Source organism: Cebidichthys violaceus, unplaced genomic scaffold (assembly GCF_023349555.1).
Source record: "Cebidichthys violaceus isolate CVI_PGR_0920_01 unplaced genomic scaffold, fCebVio1.0.p SCAF_23, whole genome shotgun sequence".
NCBI lineage: Eukaryota > Metazoa > Chordata > Actinopteri > Perciformes > Stichaeidae > Cebidichthys > Cebidichthys violaceus.
Genome location: NW_027176406.1, coordinates 1581900 through 1600104, shown reverse-complemented (window position 1 = coordinate 1600104; position 18205 = coordinate 1581900). Strand labels below are relative to the sequence as shown.

The 18205-nt window shown below is 43.9% G+C and overlaps 1 protein-coding gene across 2 annotated transcripts; it reads left to right on the top strand.

Moving 5' to 3' along the window:
* The first annotated feature begins 447 nt into the window (after nucleotides 1-447).
* On the top strand, nucleotides 448-17466 carry tefb (TEF transcription factor, PAR bZIP family member b). 2 transcript variants are annotated; one of them, XM_068718429.1, is made up of 4 exons: nucleotides 448-684; nucleotides 11925-12503; nucleotides 13087-13289; nucleotides 13717-17466. In XM_068718429.1, the coding sequence occupies exons 1-4, from the start codon at nucleotides 582-584 to the stop codon at nucleotides 13930-13932; spliced, it is 1101 nt and encodes a 366-aa protein (XP_068574530.1). In that variant the 5' UTR covers nucleotides 448-581; the 3' UTR covers nucleotides 13933-17466. The 2 variants fall into 2 exon arrangements, with proteins under 2 accessions (XP_068574530.1, XP_068574529.1); XM_068718428.1 differs by lacking the exon at nucleotides 448-684 and adding an exon at nucleotides 10865-11209.
* Nucleotides 17467-18205: the final 739 nt, after the last annotated feature.

The window sequence follows — 18205 nt, the reverse complement described above, 5'->3', positions numbered from 1 at the left end:
TTGGTGTTGTGATTTGACTTTGGATTTTTATGTGGTATTATTCTGGTTCTTAATGTTATCATCAGAGACTGGTGTTGCTACATTGGTCAGATTGTTATCATGAGACTTAATAGTTTTGCTCATAGTTTAACTAAATGAGAACTGTTCTCTGTGAACCAGCCACCTTTTTAGCGCACTACTCAAACAGGTCACTAGATGGCGCGGGGCGCTCGCGTGCATCAGACCTCGAACCTGTTTTGGCTTGCACGTGCGGCCGTACGTGGCGAGAAATGTGCTCGGCTGAACAGGTTTGTTATTGTGCACACGTTAGAGCCCGCCCCTGGCTTTCTCGTAGGCTGTGCGGAGTGACTGACAGGCGCGTGCGAATCTTGGAACGTATCAACATGGACCGGGGGGCGTGGCTACCCTTGCTAATTATAATACAGGTTGTTTGGACACGCGCTGGAATCCCCGTGATGTGACTTTCTGCAAAGTTGGTTAAAAGTGAGAGAAGTCAGCCGCCGACTCACAAGTTTGAGCGTTTCTCAGTCAGTTGGACTCGACTTTCAGACGTCAGTTGATAGTTTCGCAGATTGGTCATCATGTCAACAAACCAGATCATCTTTGGAGACAGGAGCGACGTTCCTGATCTCCTCCGGTCCTTGGCTGACTACCCCTTTTCCTTCCCTGCCTTTGATGACACCGGTAAGAATATCTATTTTTTTATTTTTTTTCAAGCAGATAACAGACTTGAAATATAATTGGCCAGCCAATGGCCATTCTGCTGCCTAATGACAACTTTTACTTTTGATGCTCGAAGTAGTTTTGCTGTTAAAAGTCAAATTTACAATGCAGGACTAGAATGTTTACATGGAGTTATTGCTACTATATTTAATCAAATATCTAGTACTTCTTCCACCATTGACGGGACAGTATAATTAGTAGTTAAATAATGATGTATGAGCAACTGTACTATACCTCAAAACTCTTATTACAATGGGATTACATATTAACTGTTCCACCTCTCTCATACATACGTCACTCCTGCTGCTATCAGCAACTTGTAGTCATATCGATTACTATTGTAAAGTCATCAGTGTTGTATATGGTATGTAATACTGTTGTGTGTGTGTGTGTGTGTGTGTGTGTGTGTGTGTCCCCTATTATTTCATATACACACAAATCGAATGATCAAGTTCTTTATAAATTAAATATTTATTTGACTAACTACATACTAAACTACTAAACAGAAAATAGATGAATAAACAATGAAATAAACAAAGTCAAACAAAGGAATTAATAGGATGAAGAACACAATGAACTACAAATGAAAAGGATTACATGTGACCAGGTAGAGTCATATCATTGATTGATGTCTATCAATTAAATCCATCGTTCGACGTTTGTACCTTAAATTTGGCTCCAAACATTTATGCACCGTTCAGCTGAGAGCCTGAAAAGCCCCAGGGAAGATTGTGAAGCACCTCTATAGTAGTTGTGATTTAAATGTAATTTAGATCAAGCCTAAAATATTTCTATCTGAGATAATTTTATTATGTGACTTAAATTCTGGCTTTATCTTCTTGACGAAGAGGGTTCAGTTTATGGCTGGAAGAGCAAAACCACTCCATCTTAACAACTGGCTTGATTATTTGATTTAACCTATTTTACCAAATTAATACTAATTACTTACGTTTTCCTTAAGTCTTCCATATTTGAAATGGATGCTATCTCAGCTGCAAAAAGGTACCAAATAGTTGATATACAACCTGATCAATTAAAGATTGAATGAATCAAACAATTACACAACATAGATAGTCATAGTTATCATGACATATCATGACCGTAGATTTACACGTTTACCTATATGCATAAAAAATGAATGGATAACATTAATCTCAACATAACAGCACAAGTCTTATATGAAATACAGGTACTTACTACAACTAGGCCTAGAATATCAACTAAAGGATTCTTTAAGTTTGTTTATTACAGTTGGATGTGAGATGAGGCTGAAACAGAGCACCAAGATAGGGTCATAAAACATGGTCGACTCAGCCTTAACGGTCTAACTGTCAAGCGTGACCCCCAGTCCTTATCTAGAGTCTGCTCTGAGTATGTCCAGACACATGGGAACTTAAGTGTTCAACCATTAAGTGACCTTTTGGGTTGAGAGAGTAGTTCCGGAAAGAAGTTTATTCGTTTAGATTGTGTCGTAGACATTTATGTTTTATAAACTCTCGGTGGACGTCCGCTTCATACTTCTTCTCATGGTAACCACCGCGTTGACGGTGACCATTCTGATATATTTATTGTCCGGTTTCAAGCAGGGGGGTGAGGGAAATCTCCGTCAGCCAATTATTGCTCACGAACGGCGTTCTCCTTGCCGTGAACAAAGACGGAGTCCTCCGATGTTTCTCTCGAACAACGTCCAGTGGTCTCAGCCAAGTACTGTCCAGCGTCAAATCCCAACTCGATCTTCCTTGTTGCTTTATTTGTTGTTCGGTCGAGCCATTCCCCTTTTCCACACGCTCTCGGTCAGTAGCACATGACTATTCAAAGTATTCATTTTTACACACACACACACACACACACACACACACACACACACACACACACACACACACACACACACACACACACACATTATGATCTGACAGGATATACTTCCTTAAATGGTCAATGGTAGCTGCACGCTCTCTGTCTCATCAAGAGAAACATAGAGACCCGTTGTCACATCCTGACAAATGCAGCAGCACTACCTTTTGACTCAAGTGTCAAAACTGTCCTGGTCCCATGAGGACACATACAACAGTTTCCAAACACACAACCATAATCACATTACAGTTGTTAAATCACTTCATATTAATTCACAATACATAAATGCATGAATCAACTCTTAGGTTATACTACATTTCTAGGAACTGGCTTCAGTTGACTGACTCCCTGGATTTCTCCTTTCTTGAGTTGAACTGTGTTGCTGTCCAAAATCTTCTCAACTATGTCATATTTGTCATACTTGACCTTGACTGCAGAGTCAGCTGAACTCCCTTGAGCCTTGATCAAGTGGGACCCTTAGCCCGAGTTTCGTTTTTTTTAATCCTCAGAACCCCGCCCCATTTACTGTGACTTAAATGGCCAATGATGCAGCTCCTCTGAGGGGGAGGGTCTGTCACTCCTGCATCTGTCATTCAAGGCAACCCCGATGTCTAGGGTCTTTGTACTCCATTTTCCCCAATCCAATTCTTCACCAAGCCAATGGTACATTTCACCACCTCGTTTGCCTGAGGTGTGTACGGGAGAGAGTAAATCCTGATTACTCCATACTGCTGGCGCCACTGGTTCACTTTGGCATTGCAGAAATGTGTACTATTGTTAGTCCTGAGCTCCATAGGCACCCCTAGGTAGCTGCTGACTTGGTCCAGCATGCTAACGACACTGTTGCCATTAGCCTTTTTTACTGCTCTTGCGATTACGTATCCTGACATAGAGTCCACAAGCACCAATAGATACTTTTCACCTTTCTTCCCCATCACCCCCATTGGTCCAGCGACATCCATGCACACTGACCACCAGGGTACGGTACTTTTAATGATAAGTCCGTCAACCCGCTGCCCTCTCGGCCCTGTGTTGTATTGACCACACAACTCGCAGTCTTTGAGGATTCGGCGGATTTCTCGTTGAGGAATCCAGAGTCACTGCTTTTGCAGTTCCTTGCGCGTAGGACGGACCGGTGCCTGCATGGCCTAGTGTATGGTCTGCACCACTTCCGTCAAGCTCTCTTCTGGGACTATCCTTCCTGTAGGCATCTCGTCCCACTTCTCGATCCCAACAAAGACAAATTTTGTCATTTGGACGAAATGGTCCACTTCATCGTTTCCTTTCCAGTAAGTTCCTTCTTGGGTGTGCGCCCTTTGGTGCACTACCGCAAGGTCCATGTTTAGCCTTAGCTCGGCTATTTTTTGCCATAGGACTTCATGGGCCACTCTTTTTTCTTTAACGCTCTCAAACCCTTTTTACCCTTCTTCGCTCCAGTTCGAGCAGACCTTCCATTATTGCCGTCACTTCCCCGATCTGTGCACCTCCGAGGGTCCTGCCTCTCTGTCTGGATCGCTCCTTCTCTCCCTGTTTGAGAATGAAGCCCCAATAGGCGGTGTCATCTTGTCCTTTTTGTGATTTGTCGATGTACAGGGTCCACGCATACGGTTCAGCTTGTGTCATGTCCGGTTTTGTTAGCTTCTTGCTGACGAGCTGTGCACGGCCAATGTTGAGGTCAGGGTCCAGTAGGATTTCTTCCCATCGCCCCCACCTTGCCTTCGTTGCTTTTGAACTTTTCACAGTGGCTTTCCTTAGGAATAAATGAACTTGGCTTTGGGTGAGGACTTTGATACTCTGCCCCTGAGCCAGGTCTTTCAAGGCACTCCAGTACCTTGCCAGTACTGCTAACTCCTTTTTCTTTTGCCGGGTATTTCTTCTCCACCGATGACAGAGTGTAGCTCCATAGAGTCACTATTCCTCCATCTTCATTGCTCACTTTGACCACTGCATCATCCTCGTTGCAACTGACCTCTGCAACCAGCTTCGCCGCCAGGCTTCTTGGTTCCAGCCTCAATGCTCCTTTGATGGCTGTTTTTAGGGTTTCCATGTTACTTTGGTCTGTAGCTGTCCATTTCCACAATTGGCGAGCTTCTTCAGGTTCTTTCTTCTTCAATCGTGCATACAGCGGCCTTGCATACCTCTGGTAGCTGGGAACATGATCTCTGACATAATTGCAGAGCCCCAGCACTTTCTGAAGTTCGTATAGCGAGGCAGGTGGTTCGATCCGCTCCACCTTTTCCCGGTACTCATCTGACAATTCCAGGCCTGTAGAGATCTGGAAGCCCAGATAATTCACCTGATGTTGTCCAAACTGGCACTTCTTGAGGTTCAACTTCAATCCTGCCACTGTAAGTCGCTCGATCACTCTTTTCAGTCTCTCCAGGTGCTTTTTCTCCGTGTCATCTGCAATGAATACATCGCCGACATATATGATCGCCTCCAGGCTGTCCAAGATATCCATTACTGCAGACTGGAAACACTTTGGAGAGTTCTTGTATCTTAGTGGGAGTCTCTCCCAAACGTAGGCATTGCCATTGTGAGTGAATGCCGTCTTGCCTTGCGAGGCCTTAGCTAGCCTCAGCGAGGAAAAATGCATTCGCCAGGTTAATGCAGGACTTGTATTTTTTCAGTCTCAGAGTTTTCAGCGTTCCTTGGGGGTTGATTAGACTGGCTCGATTAGCCAATGTCCTGCGGTTGAGGGCTTTAAAGTTAATAACTGCCTTGTACCACCCTTTCGCTGGTGGCTACTCTTGTTCTGCCTCCTCCTTGTCCGAGATGTCTTTCTGCTGTGCCTTCTCTGTTTCCTCTTCAAACTTATAAGCTTTTCTCCCGACCTTGGTGACCATGGGACCATAGCGGGCATCTCTAGCAATTTTCTGAGAAGTTGAGCACACAGAGTGAAGGGGTACAGGTTTTTTATTCCCCTTCCGGCTCCCCCCTTTCAGAACTTTTACCCATCTGGTGCCTTGTACTCAACTGAGGTCAGGCTTTGCTCTCCGTCTGTCCCCTCCCAGTCCTCATTTTCAGCTCCATAATCTGATTCCCCATCCTCTTCCTGTTCTGGTGGAGGTGGCTCAGGATGTGGCTCCCGAGGTGACCTTGCAGGAGTCTTGGGCCTCACACCGCTGACTCCGCTGGGGCTGGGATCCTGAATTTTTCTCCTCCATTCTGCTACCTGTCTGTACGGGGCTCTCAGAACACCTCTGCTAGGCCCCGTGTGCATGTCTCCATACCCTGCCTCGGGCGCCGGGACCACCGTGGTCTCTTCCATCAGGCGTACAGCTCCCCTCTTAGTGTCGACGACGGGTGCCACTGGAGACTTTGTCGTCTTCTTTTGGGGTGAGGGAGTCTGCCTTAGACTCACAATCGGGAGCTCCTCCTCAGGGCCCTATCTATCAGTCGTTTCCTCTAATGAATCTAGGCTCTTGGTAAGGGGCCAGGATAGGTTTTGATAGTTAGAAATAAGCTCTAATGGTCTGTTTAGTGGACGAAGAACTAGGATATATATATATATATATATATATAATAAATTCTCAAGACTACTACTACTTTAAATGCGTTTTAGATTTAGCAAGATATTTATTGCAGGATTATCAGTGTGGCAAAGCAACTGCTCAAATACTTTCTTTACTTCAACTTATCACGGTCTGATCATAACATAAATTCTTACTGAGCTGAGACTGGATGAAAGTCCTTTTTTGTGGAATAAATCCTTTGTGGTGTAGGAGAAGATGACTCTCAATAACTCCTCATTCCAAGGAAAAGAAGTTTTTTCTGCGATCCTCTTGGCCTCGTACAAAATAACAGAAAATCCAGTATCCTTCTTCTCCTGCTCATGCAGGGGGGAAATGAGGAACTCTGTCAGCCGTTTCCTGCTCATGATCTGTGTTCTTTTTGCTGTGAGCAGAGACAAAGTCCTCCGATGCTTGTCCTGAACGATGTCCTATGTCCTTAGCTGAGTACTGGACGAAGTCCCACCTCGAATACCAACTTGGAGCCTCGAGTCACTCTGTTTATTGTCCAGTTGAGCCATCCTCCTTTTCAAACATCCTCTCAACCAGCTACATTATTTGGTCAATAGTAACACCATTACTTCACTCTGCTCTGACTCACACAGACGGTTGTTTTCACAAAGGACACATTCAGCCGTTTCCAACCTTTTAGTACTTTTAATCCACAGAATTTTTGTACTATATTAAATGTTCATATGTGTGTCATTGGAACATATGCTAAAAATAATTGCAAATGCCATAACTCATTGAATTTCATTATCTTGCACTGCCAACATTGACACATTTGCTGCCATATTTGTTACTTCTGCTGACACATTAATCAATTAATAAGCTAGCCATGTGATGAGCAGAGTTTTTGCAGTACATCTCACGATGTAATATAGAACAATTAAATTTACTTGCATGTTTCCAACATGAAAACATTGCAGTTTGACTGTCTTGTTTGTTGTGCCAGGTGAAAATATGAGATAAAATAACACCTTGATATCTGCCCTTCCCTTTAGCTGCGGTCAATAATGACTGCATGTTCCCTTTGTGACACCCTGATATTTCTTTCTCACCTTTTCCATGTCTATTTCTTGTCTTTAAACATCATTATTAGTGCAGATGCTATAATGCAAAAAGAAATAAGGAATATTCCCTCTTTTCTGCTGTGTATCATTTATTTTAATATTAAGACCAAAATAAATATCAATCAATCAATTATAGGTCTGTTAACCGCACCAACGGACTAAACGTCACGATTATTTTTGTTGAGCACACTGCATTTTCCCGCCATGCTTCATGCTCATACTGTAGTGTGTTTGTAAAAGACACTGACAGAATACTCTCAACCTATCGTTGTGCTGCGATAGATTGAACAGTTCAAACCAAATGTTGTTGTGCTCATTTGTCCTTTGGACCACAGGCCACCTAGCTGATCTGCTTCATGGACAGTTGAAGACACTGACTGTTTATTCTAAGAATTGTTATTCTAGGCCAACAGCTGTTTGCATGTGTTGCAATGAAAAACTCAGCAGACCTGGGCCTACGGCTTATTTTTTTTTTCTTCAACTAGTTCTGCAGGATATTTAGCAAGTAACAAAGAATGGGAACTCTGCATACTGAAATACTCTGAATACTGAGTTTTTGCACAAGCACAGGTGAGGTACTACACATAATTAAATTAATGTTTGTGGTTATTGTGCCACACTGACCCAGTTACTCCTGCCCCATGATCACTTTAGTATTCATCATCCTGACAAAGGAGTCTCAAGCTATGCACATATAGTAAATCTAAGCAAGATTGGAGTTTGTATTGTGTTTGTACTTGAACATTGACAAAACAAAGTGTGGTGGTTTTTTCTATGTCTATGATCAACTTCTTGGACTGTAACTTTATATTAAACTTAATACTTAAAGCCTGGCTTAATAACTATTTGCTATCTGACTCGTGGTGAGATACCACAGGATTCTCACTAAAAGGAATTCAGTAACGAACACCCACAGAACACAAGAGAGATTGGAGTTTCTTCAGTTCACGCAGGTTTATTTGCATCACACAGAGTACAAGTAAACCAAGTTGTCCAGAATCAACTGAGAAAACAAAGAAATGTTACTTACTTTATACCCTTGTTGTCCCTTTTTATGATCGCCCCCCTCTTTTCACCCTCCCACTCTCAATGTTCCTCCAGACAGTCATCTTGTTCATTGTGTCATACAGTTAGGATTAACGATGCACTCTCAGCCCCGGTACATTGGGGGCTTTTGGGACATCTGGTCACATGAGATATATCATTTATCTGCTAATGAAGCCTTATTTGGGTGTGCCCCGGGCGTTGGAGCTATCGTCCTCGTTATAGACGTTATGAAGTCATAACGTCTATATCTTTATATTTAATCAATTCTTTAGAAGCTCGTCATGGAGACATCACGTCTACATCTTTACCTCATCAATTCTTTGTGCATGGGCGTATTTTTAATTAAGCTTACCTTAAGCTTTAATGACTCTGTGTCCTCCTACAAAAGTAAACTCAAAACAGTCAATTTGCAAACTAAATGAGGTGGATTGCACTATAACCACTCTAGAGTAAAATAAGATTGTCCTAAATGTGTCAGAGAAATGAAAGGACATGGTTTCCTGCAGTGCTGCATTCACAAAGCAATTTGCTGCCTTGCTAAAGGGTACTTCAGTACTGTTGATCAGCACTATGGATGAAATGCCAACCTTACTGTCGACTAGCTCAATGATGGGTTTTCACCTTGTCAGTGTCATTATCAACAACCCTGCCGGTTTTAGACAGCAACATTTAAACCATGTTTTAGGCAGACACAGTTTCCTGAACAAACAATCGAGAAGTTAATCGGATAAATAAGATGTCATTTCTGTGTTTTTTTTACAATACTGTGAAATTGTTATATATGTTTGGCTGGTGGCAAGTCAAAAGGTTCTTATGTGTGAGGTACTGCTGAAGTTCTCAGAATATAGAACTCTGTTTTCCTAACCTTATGTGTAACAGGGTTCACACAGTCTTCTTTGGTGGTGCATAGCCCACCATGTGAGCAGGTCACTCACTCGATATATTCCACATTCATTGACACTTTGCATTATCAAATTTAAGGTAAATTGCTACAACAACATTAAAAGAAACATCAAAGAAAAGACGGGAATGCAAACAGATCAGTGTAGTCTTTAACCCTCTCTGTGTTGTAATGGTACATTTTTACTTAGTATATATTTCTACTTAGTATAGATATATCTACGTAGTATAGTATACGTAGTATAGTATATGTTTCTACTCAGTTTGCTCTGAACTCAGTTGAACTTCACTGTGTCTTTCTTATTGTTGTGCAAAAGAAGAATTCAGCCTTGCCGGTGCTCAAAGATAACTGTAAGATACTAAAGATAACAAAGCCGTTCCGACGCTTGTTTTGGTTGCTGGTCGTTTTGTTCATTGTTTCTATCAGTCTGAGACCAGACCTAGCCCCCACCTTTGCTCCTTCTGAGAAAGCGCGTTCACTTTTCACGGGGTACTGGGTTCTTCCTCACTGAGACTGTACACATTCTGTTGAGATGATTAAACCTTCTCTGCGCATAGAATACATACTTAAAAGACAACCTCTGGTTTTCGGTATTCTTTATTTCAGCATTAAATGATTCACGCAAAGCGGGTATATGATTTTGCAGAAACACTGCACTTTGTTTACCGTGTAGCTACGGTGGTGAATTTGTGAAGAAAACCCACAAATAAGGGGTGAATGTGAGGTGTTTGTGCCGTTTGAACACAGTGTTCCTGATACTAAAAATCCCGCTGGAGAGAACGACAGACTCGCGCGCTCAATATTGCAGCGCGTGCACGGGAACGTGATATTTACTCTTTTGTTGTGGCACTGCCAGCGTTGAATGGAAGATTTAAAAAGCATAACAATGTACTTCGTTCACAATAACGGTCGTGTGAAATGATGGATAGCATAATATCACAAGACGATGTGCAGCTTACACAAAATAAATAAACATATGTATTAATTATAAACATACTTAAAACAATATATACAACACTAAATATATAAATGAACGAATTGTGGTACATTATTATAAATAAACCGAGTAGAAATATTTAGAGCTGGCTGGTGACGAGCGTGTACTCTGTCAACTTTGGGTCCCCGTGCCAGCTGTTCGAACGATGGGCGCGTGCCCGCTCCGGCTCGCCTTAGCCCGCACGTGCTAAAGATCTGAAGCTACGCCCCTCGACAGATTGTACTTTCACGTGAGTACGATAGGGGCGGGGGCACGTGTTTTGCCACGAGTATCCTTGCGGAGGGGATGTGAAAGTGACAAAAAGTATTTGCACGAGCACACTGCGTTGCTTTTTTTTAGGGTACAGCGAGAGGCGTGCAGTTCAATCTGTGGTCATGATGAGAGTGTGCAAATGTATCATCATGTTATGTATCTGCTTCAGAAAGATGCTGCCCGCTACTTTCCCTGGAGGTTGTATGCGCGAGTAGTGACACTTTCCACTTAAAATAGATGCTGGCTTACTGCACGAGACGTGTATGTTGTTATCGCGGCCCACGTTCCCCACTGGACTGTGCCATAGACTGTGACTAATGAGGGACTGTACAGTCTTTGTATGTAATTGATCTTCATGTGGACAAGTTGCGGCCAATGGGAAGCCCCTGGACCACAATACAGACACGCTGTGCAATCACAGTCCGCATTAACATGGACAGCACTGACAGCCAATCAGCGTCTACTATTCTGTGAGTGGGCGGGGCGCTTGGCTCATGAATATCCAACAAGCGCTCTCGGTGGGGACATAGAACAAGGGGCTTGTGTATTGTTGTTTTTGCCTCCTAAAAGCGTTGATAACGGCACTAGTGTTGACAGAAGCGACACTCTGCGTTCCGTTTGTTGCTGTTTCTTCCCGGTGAAGGAGGCAGCTCCCCCCCGGTACCGTTCAGGACATCACTCCGGTCTGATCGGAGTTAAGCAGGAACCATGTCTGGCAAAACCGCTGTGACAGTGGTGCTTCAGCCCAGTGATAAGGTCGATACCACAGCTCCGCAGAAGTCCTTTCCTTTTGTTTTGAAGAAGATCATGGACATCCCTCCTCCTAACATCCTGGAGGAAGGAGACGACGGTAAGAGCCAAAGGCGAAAAGGTGCCCTCAGTTTCCCCGTTTGTTTCTGCCGTGTTTATCGACACTATGTGCGAACACGTTATTCGGTTAAATGAACATAGTAATTCTAAAATCAACACCTCAGGCCGTTAATTGTATTTTGATTAAATGACGGCCGTGCATCAAACTAGGATGTGACGGTCACGCCATATGTTGCACGGAGCCAGTCTCATCTGAGGCTGCGAGGAAACGAGAAAAGAACATAAAGTTCCAGCTCCTCTCTGCTCCCCTTCAAGCCGCGCACGCGGGCTGGGAAGATAATGTATACACAAACGTGGTTGACTCTCATCAAACGCATTGGTCTAGTGTTGGTTGGTACTGAGTTTTTGTGGTGGTGCACGTGTGTACTAAGCGAGGTCCTTTCACGTTTTTTGTGTGCCTTTCCTTGTCTACTTTCCTAGACTCCTCGTTCTGTCTTTTGTTCTATGATCTCACTTTCCAAATCATTGACAGGCTTTTTGGTTGAAGCCCTCTTCTTTTTGTCAGATGTCACATTCCCACTACCACACCCCCCACCTCACCACCCTGCCTCGTTCAGTCTGCTGATTAGCTTTTCCTGTGTGTGCACCTGTCTGAGACCCTCTATAAGGAGGGTTGTCATGTGTGCAGAGGACAACATGTCTCTCACATTGAGCAGCCATTTATTTAACCACTGTCTTTTATGTCTTGTCTACAGAAATAGAGAAAGAAAAGCTGTGCTCCTCTGAGGATGTGGAGGGAGGTGGGGCCGGAGCAGCCAGTGCTGGTGCAGGTTCTAGAGGAGGAGGAGGGGGAGGTGGTGGGGGGGTATCAGCCTCCTTAACCCCGGCCATTTGGGAGAAGACCATTCCCTATGATGGGGAGACCTTCCACTTGGAGTACATGGACCTGGATGAGTTCCTCCTGGAGAACGGGATCCCTGTGACCCTGGAAGAGGCGGAGCTACAGAAGACTCTGGCCTCAGTGGGATTCAAAGGCAAATTTGTCCCCAAGGTTACTCCTACTACTACTACTACTACTACTACTACTACTACTACTGCTGCTGCCGCCCCTGACCCCACCTCAGCACCAACCCCGTCTATCTCCTCCACCTCGACGGTCACCTCTGAGCCAGAGGAAGCGGTGACCGTCACTACGTTACAACCAGCGAAGCTAGAGGAGGAGGAAGAAGAAGAGGAGGAGGAAGAGGAGGAGGAGGAGGAAGAAGAAGAAGAAGAAGAAGAAGGAGAATCTTTGTCTAAGGAGGCAACAGCAGAAGTGGAAGAGAAGAAAACAGGTGAGAAATATAGGTTTATTATAGTATTTGGGATGTGTTTTTTGGATATACAGTTCTTATTAAAGAGATTTAAGACAACTCATACTGTTTATTATTCTTTCCTGTTGCTAGACTGAATCATTATAGAAAAACAACTTCTTAAATTCTGTATCTAGAAGCTGAATACTGAACATTGAAGTATGCCATTTGTTTCAGCCGTCTGAAGTTGCATAGGTCTAGCTGTAGTGTGTACTCTTAGTGTAGACTCTGGGGTAACGTGAACAATTATTGCACATGTAGACACACAGACAAAACCCTGACCACCAAAAACATGCAGCTCTGTTGAGAATCGTTACATTACCTGTTGACCAACATCAACAACAATAGAAATCTATATAACGTGTGAGAGGGATGATCAACTCTCCCAGTCGCTGACTATTTGCATATGAACACAAAGGGCACACAGAAGCCCAAACATGAGGCCATTACATTTCATTGTGTTGTCAGGAGTGTAGTTACAATGTATCAGAGGGCAGGTAGTTTTGTTTAGTTGGAGTGGCCTCTCTTGTATCTAAGCCCACTCTTGTCCCTCCACACCCTGCAGATCGTAACACCCCCTCCCCCATCGACCCAGAAGCCATCGAGGTGGACATTAACTTCCAGCCGGACCCCACGGACCTGGTCCTGTCCAGTGTGCCGGGGGGAGAGCTGTTCAACCCGCGCAAACACAAGTTCTCTGACGAGGAGCTGAAACCGCAGCCTATGATCAAGAAAGCCAAGAAAGTGTTTGTTCCTGATGAGCAGAAGGTAGGCCAACTCAAACACTATGTGGAGTGTCTATGGTGCACCAAAGAAACCCAGATGTTTGTTCCAAAACTGATAGATAGTGGTCACAAAGACACATAAATGACAACATATTTAAGGTGCTTAAATGCGAAACGGAGCATAGCTAGAGAATTTTTACGAGTAAAAAAAACATGTTGACATTTTTGACTAGTAAAAGCGATGACACAGTGTGATTGCAGTTGGACTGGGTGTTCTGGTCAGTCCTGGTCAAGATTAAGGCATTTGCAAACAGAGTGGCATCTTGTGGATTAGAGATCAAAGATGGGGGGGGGGGGGGTTCACAACACAGATGTTCGTTCGTTTCAAATCCCTTTGCCAGCGTTTGTAATCTTCAACTGTATTGCTCCCGTTCTGTCTATTTCATCCATTTCCACTCTCGTTCCCCCAGGATGACAAATACTGGTCCCGGAGAAAGAAGAACAACGTGGCAGCGAAGCGTTCTCGTGACGCGCGGCGGCTGAAGGAGAACCAGATCACGGTGCGCGCCTCCTTCCTGGAGCGGGAGAACGCAGCGCTGCGTCAGCAAGTGGCCGAGATGCGGAAGGACTGTGGTCGCTGCAAGAACATCCTGTCCCGGTACGAGGCGAAGTACGGGCCGCTGTAAAGAACTCAGATCAAAACCCCCTCCCCCCCCAAAAAAAAGTATCAATGAGACATAAAGCAGAACTCCCTTCCCCGCAGAATTCAACACAGACACAAACCACCAAGGGATTCTAAATTTGCACTGTTGTCTTCACTGACCTCCAGTCGCCGTGCCAAGCTCCAGATGTTGTTTCTAACACGATGCTGGAGTTTTGGATACACACTGGCAGGCAGTGAGGCATGATGGGAGCATGGTGGGTACAGGAAGGCCTGTGGAGAGCGCCTGGCTCCTACACTCAAGAGAGGAAGGGGGGCGATTGTGGACACTCCCGTGGTCAAACACACACATGGAAAGTCTGGTCAGTCCCGAGTCAGGAAATATGAAAAGAGCAGACCGGTACAAAAGAATCACAGGCTTTTAAACACCACACGGATTCGTTTTTATCACTGCACAGCACTTCTTCTTAGCGGACCAAAGCATGAGTCAAGTTAGAAGTCCTGTTTTTAGAACGATGCACACTGGCCCCGCCCCCTTCACATTTCCTTGTGTTGCGCTCATGTTTGTGTCTGTACTTCCTTTTTAAAATACTCGAAGGGAGTTGGTTAACTCACGGCAGGGTAGGAGAGGACCCGATGAATGCAGGAGACAGATTCACAGTGGTACTTCCAGCTCGCAGAGTAAGGAAGCAAAGAGCTCAGGTCGGCAGAGGAGAGAAGGATGAGAGTCCGTTAGCAATGAGGTTCAGTCACAGTTCTTCTGTCTTGTAACCCACATGCACGCCTCTGCGCGAAAAAACGTTTGTACATAGTCATCCGCGTGTATCGGCGAGTATTTCATTCTTGCACTTTCTCTTCAAAAACAGTGTGTGTGAAGATTATAGCGGTGGCCTCCACCCCCAGGAGACAGAGTAGCTTATTAAGGAAAAAAACATGCATGACCTTCAATTTAAAGCTACTGTGATCTAGTTTCCTTTTCTACTAACCTCAGATCAGCTTCCAAAGCCTCACACAAGATTTTTATTTTACAGAAGAAACACTTTCCTTAGAAGAAGACTATATTTTACAAATGAAGACAGAGTTGTAGTTTTTTCCTGTAGGTTACTTGTAGGTCAGACAACTGTCTGATGATCTCCAGTGCCCTCACCGGTGGAGGAGTCTGTTGATGCGTAGGGATGTTTATTTTACTGCACACTGCAGATAGAGGGCGCTAGAGCCACTGCCTGCCTGCTCATGGTGTGATGGCTGGATTGATTTAAGAAAAAGATTTCGCCAGTCTCCCATAGTTGACAGCTTCTAAACGTTGTAAATAACATGATTGTCTCATGGTCTTTATTTCCTTAGACAGGAATTCTGACTGTGTCTTTATTAACCCAATGCTATTCCTCATATTTGCCAAATAGTCAATGAGTGCTGTATTTATTCTGATGGTAATAATGCATCTGTTGATTGTGATGTACAACAATATGTTGGATAATTCTATTTCCTTTTAAGGAACAATACTTCTAATGAAACCAATGCAGGGAAATCAATGGGTAAACTGTGCTTTTGGATGTTTGTTTTAAAAAATACAGATTTATATAGTTTTATGGGATTCCCCCCCCTCTATATACATACAGCATGTGTTTGAACACACAAAAGACAGGGCACACTCTCGTTTACCTCATCCAGCACTTCCTACTTTGAATGGTGGACAGTTGAGCAGGGCTACAAAGTGGCGGTAGTCGAAGCAGAAAGCACATAAAGAAAAAGCAGCTTCGCTCCATTTGGCGAAACCTCGACTCTGAGTTGATGAATTGAGTTCCTTTTTGCTAAACCGAGTCTGTGTCTAAATTAGTACGTAAATGACAGACTGTTATGGGACTCTGTATCTCAAGTGTCTTTGGCTGATGCACATTTCGTCATCGGTCGGCTTGTGCTCATAATCGCCGTGATTTTTGTAAAGAAAATAAGTGTGGCAATAATACTCTGTTATGTACTGCTCGTTTTATTTCCTCGATGATGTTGTGTGTAAAATTGTTATGATGTACTCAATAGAAATGCCCCAAAGTCATTTGTGCTTCCAGTTCAGATCCTCTGTAGTCTAGGATCCTAATGCATGGAACCCAGTAAACTTGTCTTTTTTTTTTTCTTGAATATTTTACACCAAGTGTACTTATGTCTGCGAACCATTACTGAAAACTGTTTTTGAATGGATAGGTTGATGGTCTCTTGTACAGCTCTGTCAAAAGAACAAGCATAGCATCTTTGCTGTAATGTTGTGTTCATGACTTAATAGCATTATAGCGCCACCCGTCCTTGTGCAGCCAGTGCTTGATCTTGGGGCGAACATCGGCTGAAGACGGCATCTTTTAATCACTGTGTGGATTGTTGTTTATTTACTGAAGCTCGATCTATATCTAGATACACCGGATCAGTTTGTGATTTTGTGCTTTCTCGATAGATTCTTGTGTTTGTTCCAGTTTCCTGGGAGACATTTCTTAGCAACGTGTTTTATGTTGCATTGACATTCAAACTTGGCTTTGGCTACATTATGCTGTTTATACATCAATGTAGTTGATGGATGCAAACTTTTAGTTATTTTTTTAAACTAAATTAAAGTGTACCGCATCAGGCTGACTAAAGGTACTGGTCAAGAGAGTCTTTTAGACGACAGAAATCAAGATAGTTTATAGTACTGCATACTGTATGTAGCAATTTCTTCTTCTTTTCTGATGCAAAGCACCTCATGGAACCGGCTGTAACTCTCTTTGTCGTGTAGCATGGTCTAAATTCTACAGTTCTACACATGCCAAACTGTGCCACCAATAAGAAAGCAAGATAATAGCAACAGCGGTTTAGGTCTGCAGCTGTCTGTCTCCACCTACAGACAAAGATAGTAATAGCTACTGCACTATTACAACCACGATGCGCCACCTGTAGGCAATACATGTTACTACAGCATGTTTCACCTTTTATAGAAGCCGTTTTCTTTAACACTCATTTTGCCTGTTAGCTAAAAATGTTTTTTTGATTTATGCTTTGCTAGGCAATTGATCATTTAAGTGTAAATAAACATATGTCGACAACTAAAATCATGAAATCGGATTCAGGTTACAGACTATTACCTAACTATTACCTGTCGCACACAAAAAAAAGCATATGGAAAAACTGCAGTTGTAATACTTTGCCAGCAGGTGGCACGAGTGTTAAAGTGCCATTCCTTTCTTTGCATGTAGGTGGTGCAAATGAGCATCTACATCTGTATGTCCAAACCGCTGTTTTCCGCTTCTGGCCTGAAACTGTTGGCCAAGGCTTTGGGTGCTGCGCATCAATGACACAATGTCCTTGTTTGCTATTCAAAGTAGCTACAACACTCCTAAAAAAACAATATTTTAAAGCGATTTATAAAATTGTTTGTTTTGTGGTGTTTTGCTTTATTTTCTCTTTTTATATAAACATGTTTTTGTTAGGTGTTTTTTTGTATTGTCCTAAACAAGTGTAGGATACATGCAACCTCCAGTACTATGTTCTAACTGTATCTTGTGTCATGCAATTGAAATAAATTGGCATTAACTGACATGCGGGCTCTTTGCGTGACCTTGCCAACCAGCTGCAGCAGCTCTAATGAGAGACACTCTGGTGCTGAGACAAAGAAACCATAGATAACAAAAAGGGAGGAGGATGAAGACGCCTTCCTCATCCTTGATGCACACGTGCACCACCACCCATGTGCACATGTCTTGTACGCACACGTAGTCGCGATTGTGTTTTCTTGCGCCTTGCTGTTTTTTCCATCGCCTCTGCCCTGCTGCTCATCAGTATTCCAGAGGAGTCGGAGATGTTGCGTAATGATCACATCGACACACTGGGGAGCAGCGTTGCGTAACAGCAGCAGCAGCAGCCTCAAAGACCAGCGGGATGGGTGTGTGAGCTTGGAGAAAGGAAAGCGAGGAAGCAAGGGAGGGGCTCTGGGAATTGGGAGGAGGGGGGCAAGCAGAGGAAAGGATCAGGTGATTGGAAGGATGGAGGAGAGGGAGGGAAGAGCAGGGGGTGAAGGAGGATGGGGGAAGCAAATAAGATGGCAAGGGGATGGACAGAGAAAGATGGAGAACAGGGATGCAGTTGAAAACATGTGAGCCCAGGGGGAGGGAGGGAGATGGGATGCAGTGAGTGGGCGATGGAGACGCGGAGGAGCGCCAAGGAGGAGCTCGGCCATGCATGTTAATGCCACACCACTGCATGTTACTACAGAGAGCACAGCCCAGCGCGTTCACGAGCCAAGCCTCTCAGCTGGCCGCGTCCGACAAGAAACACTA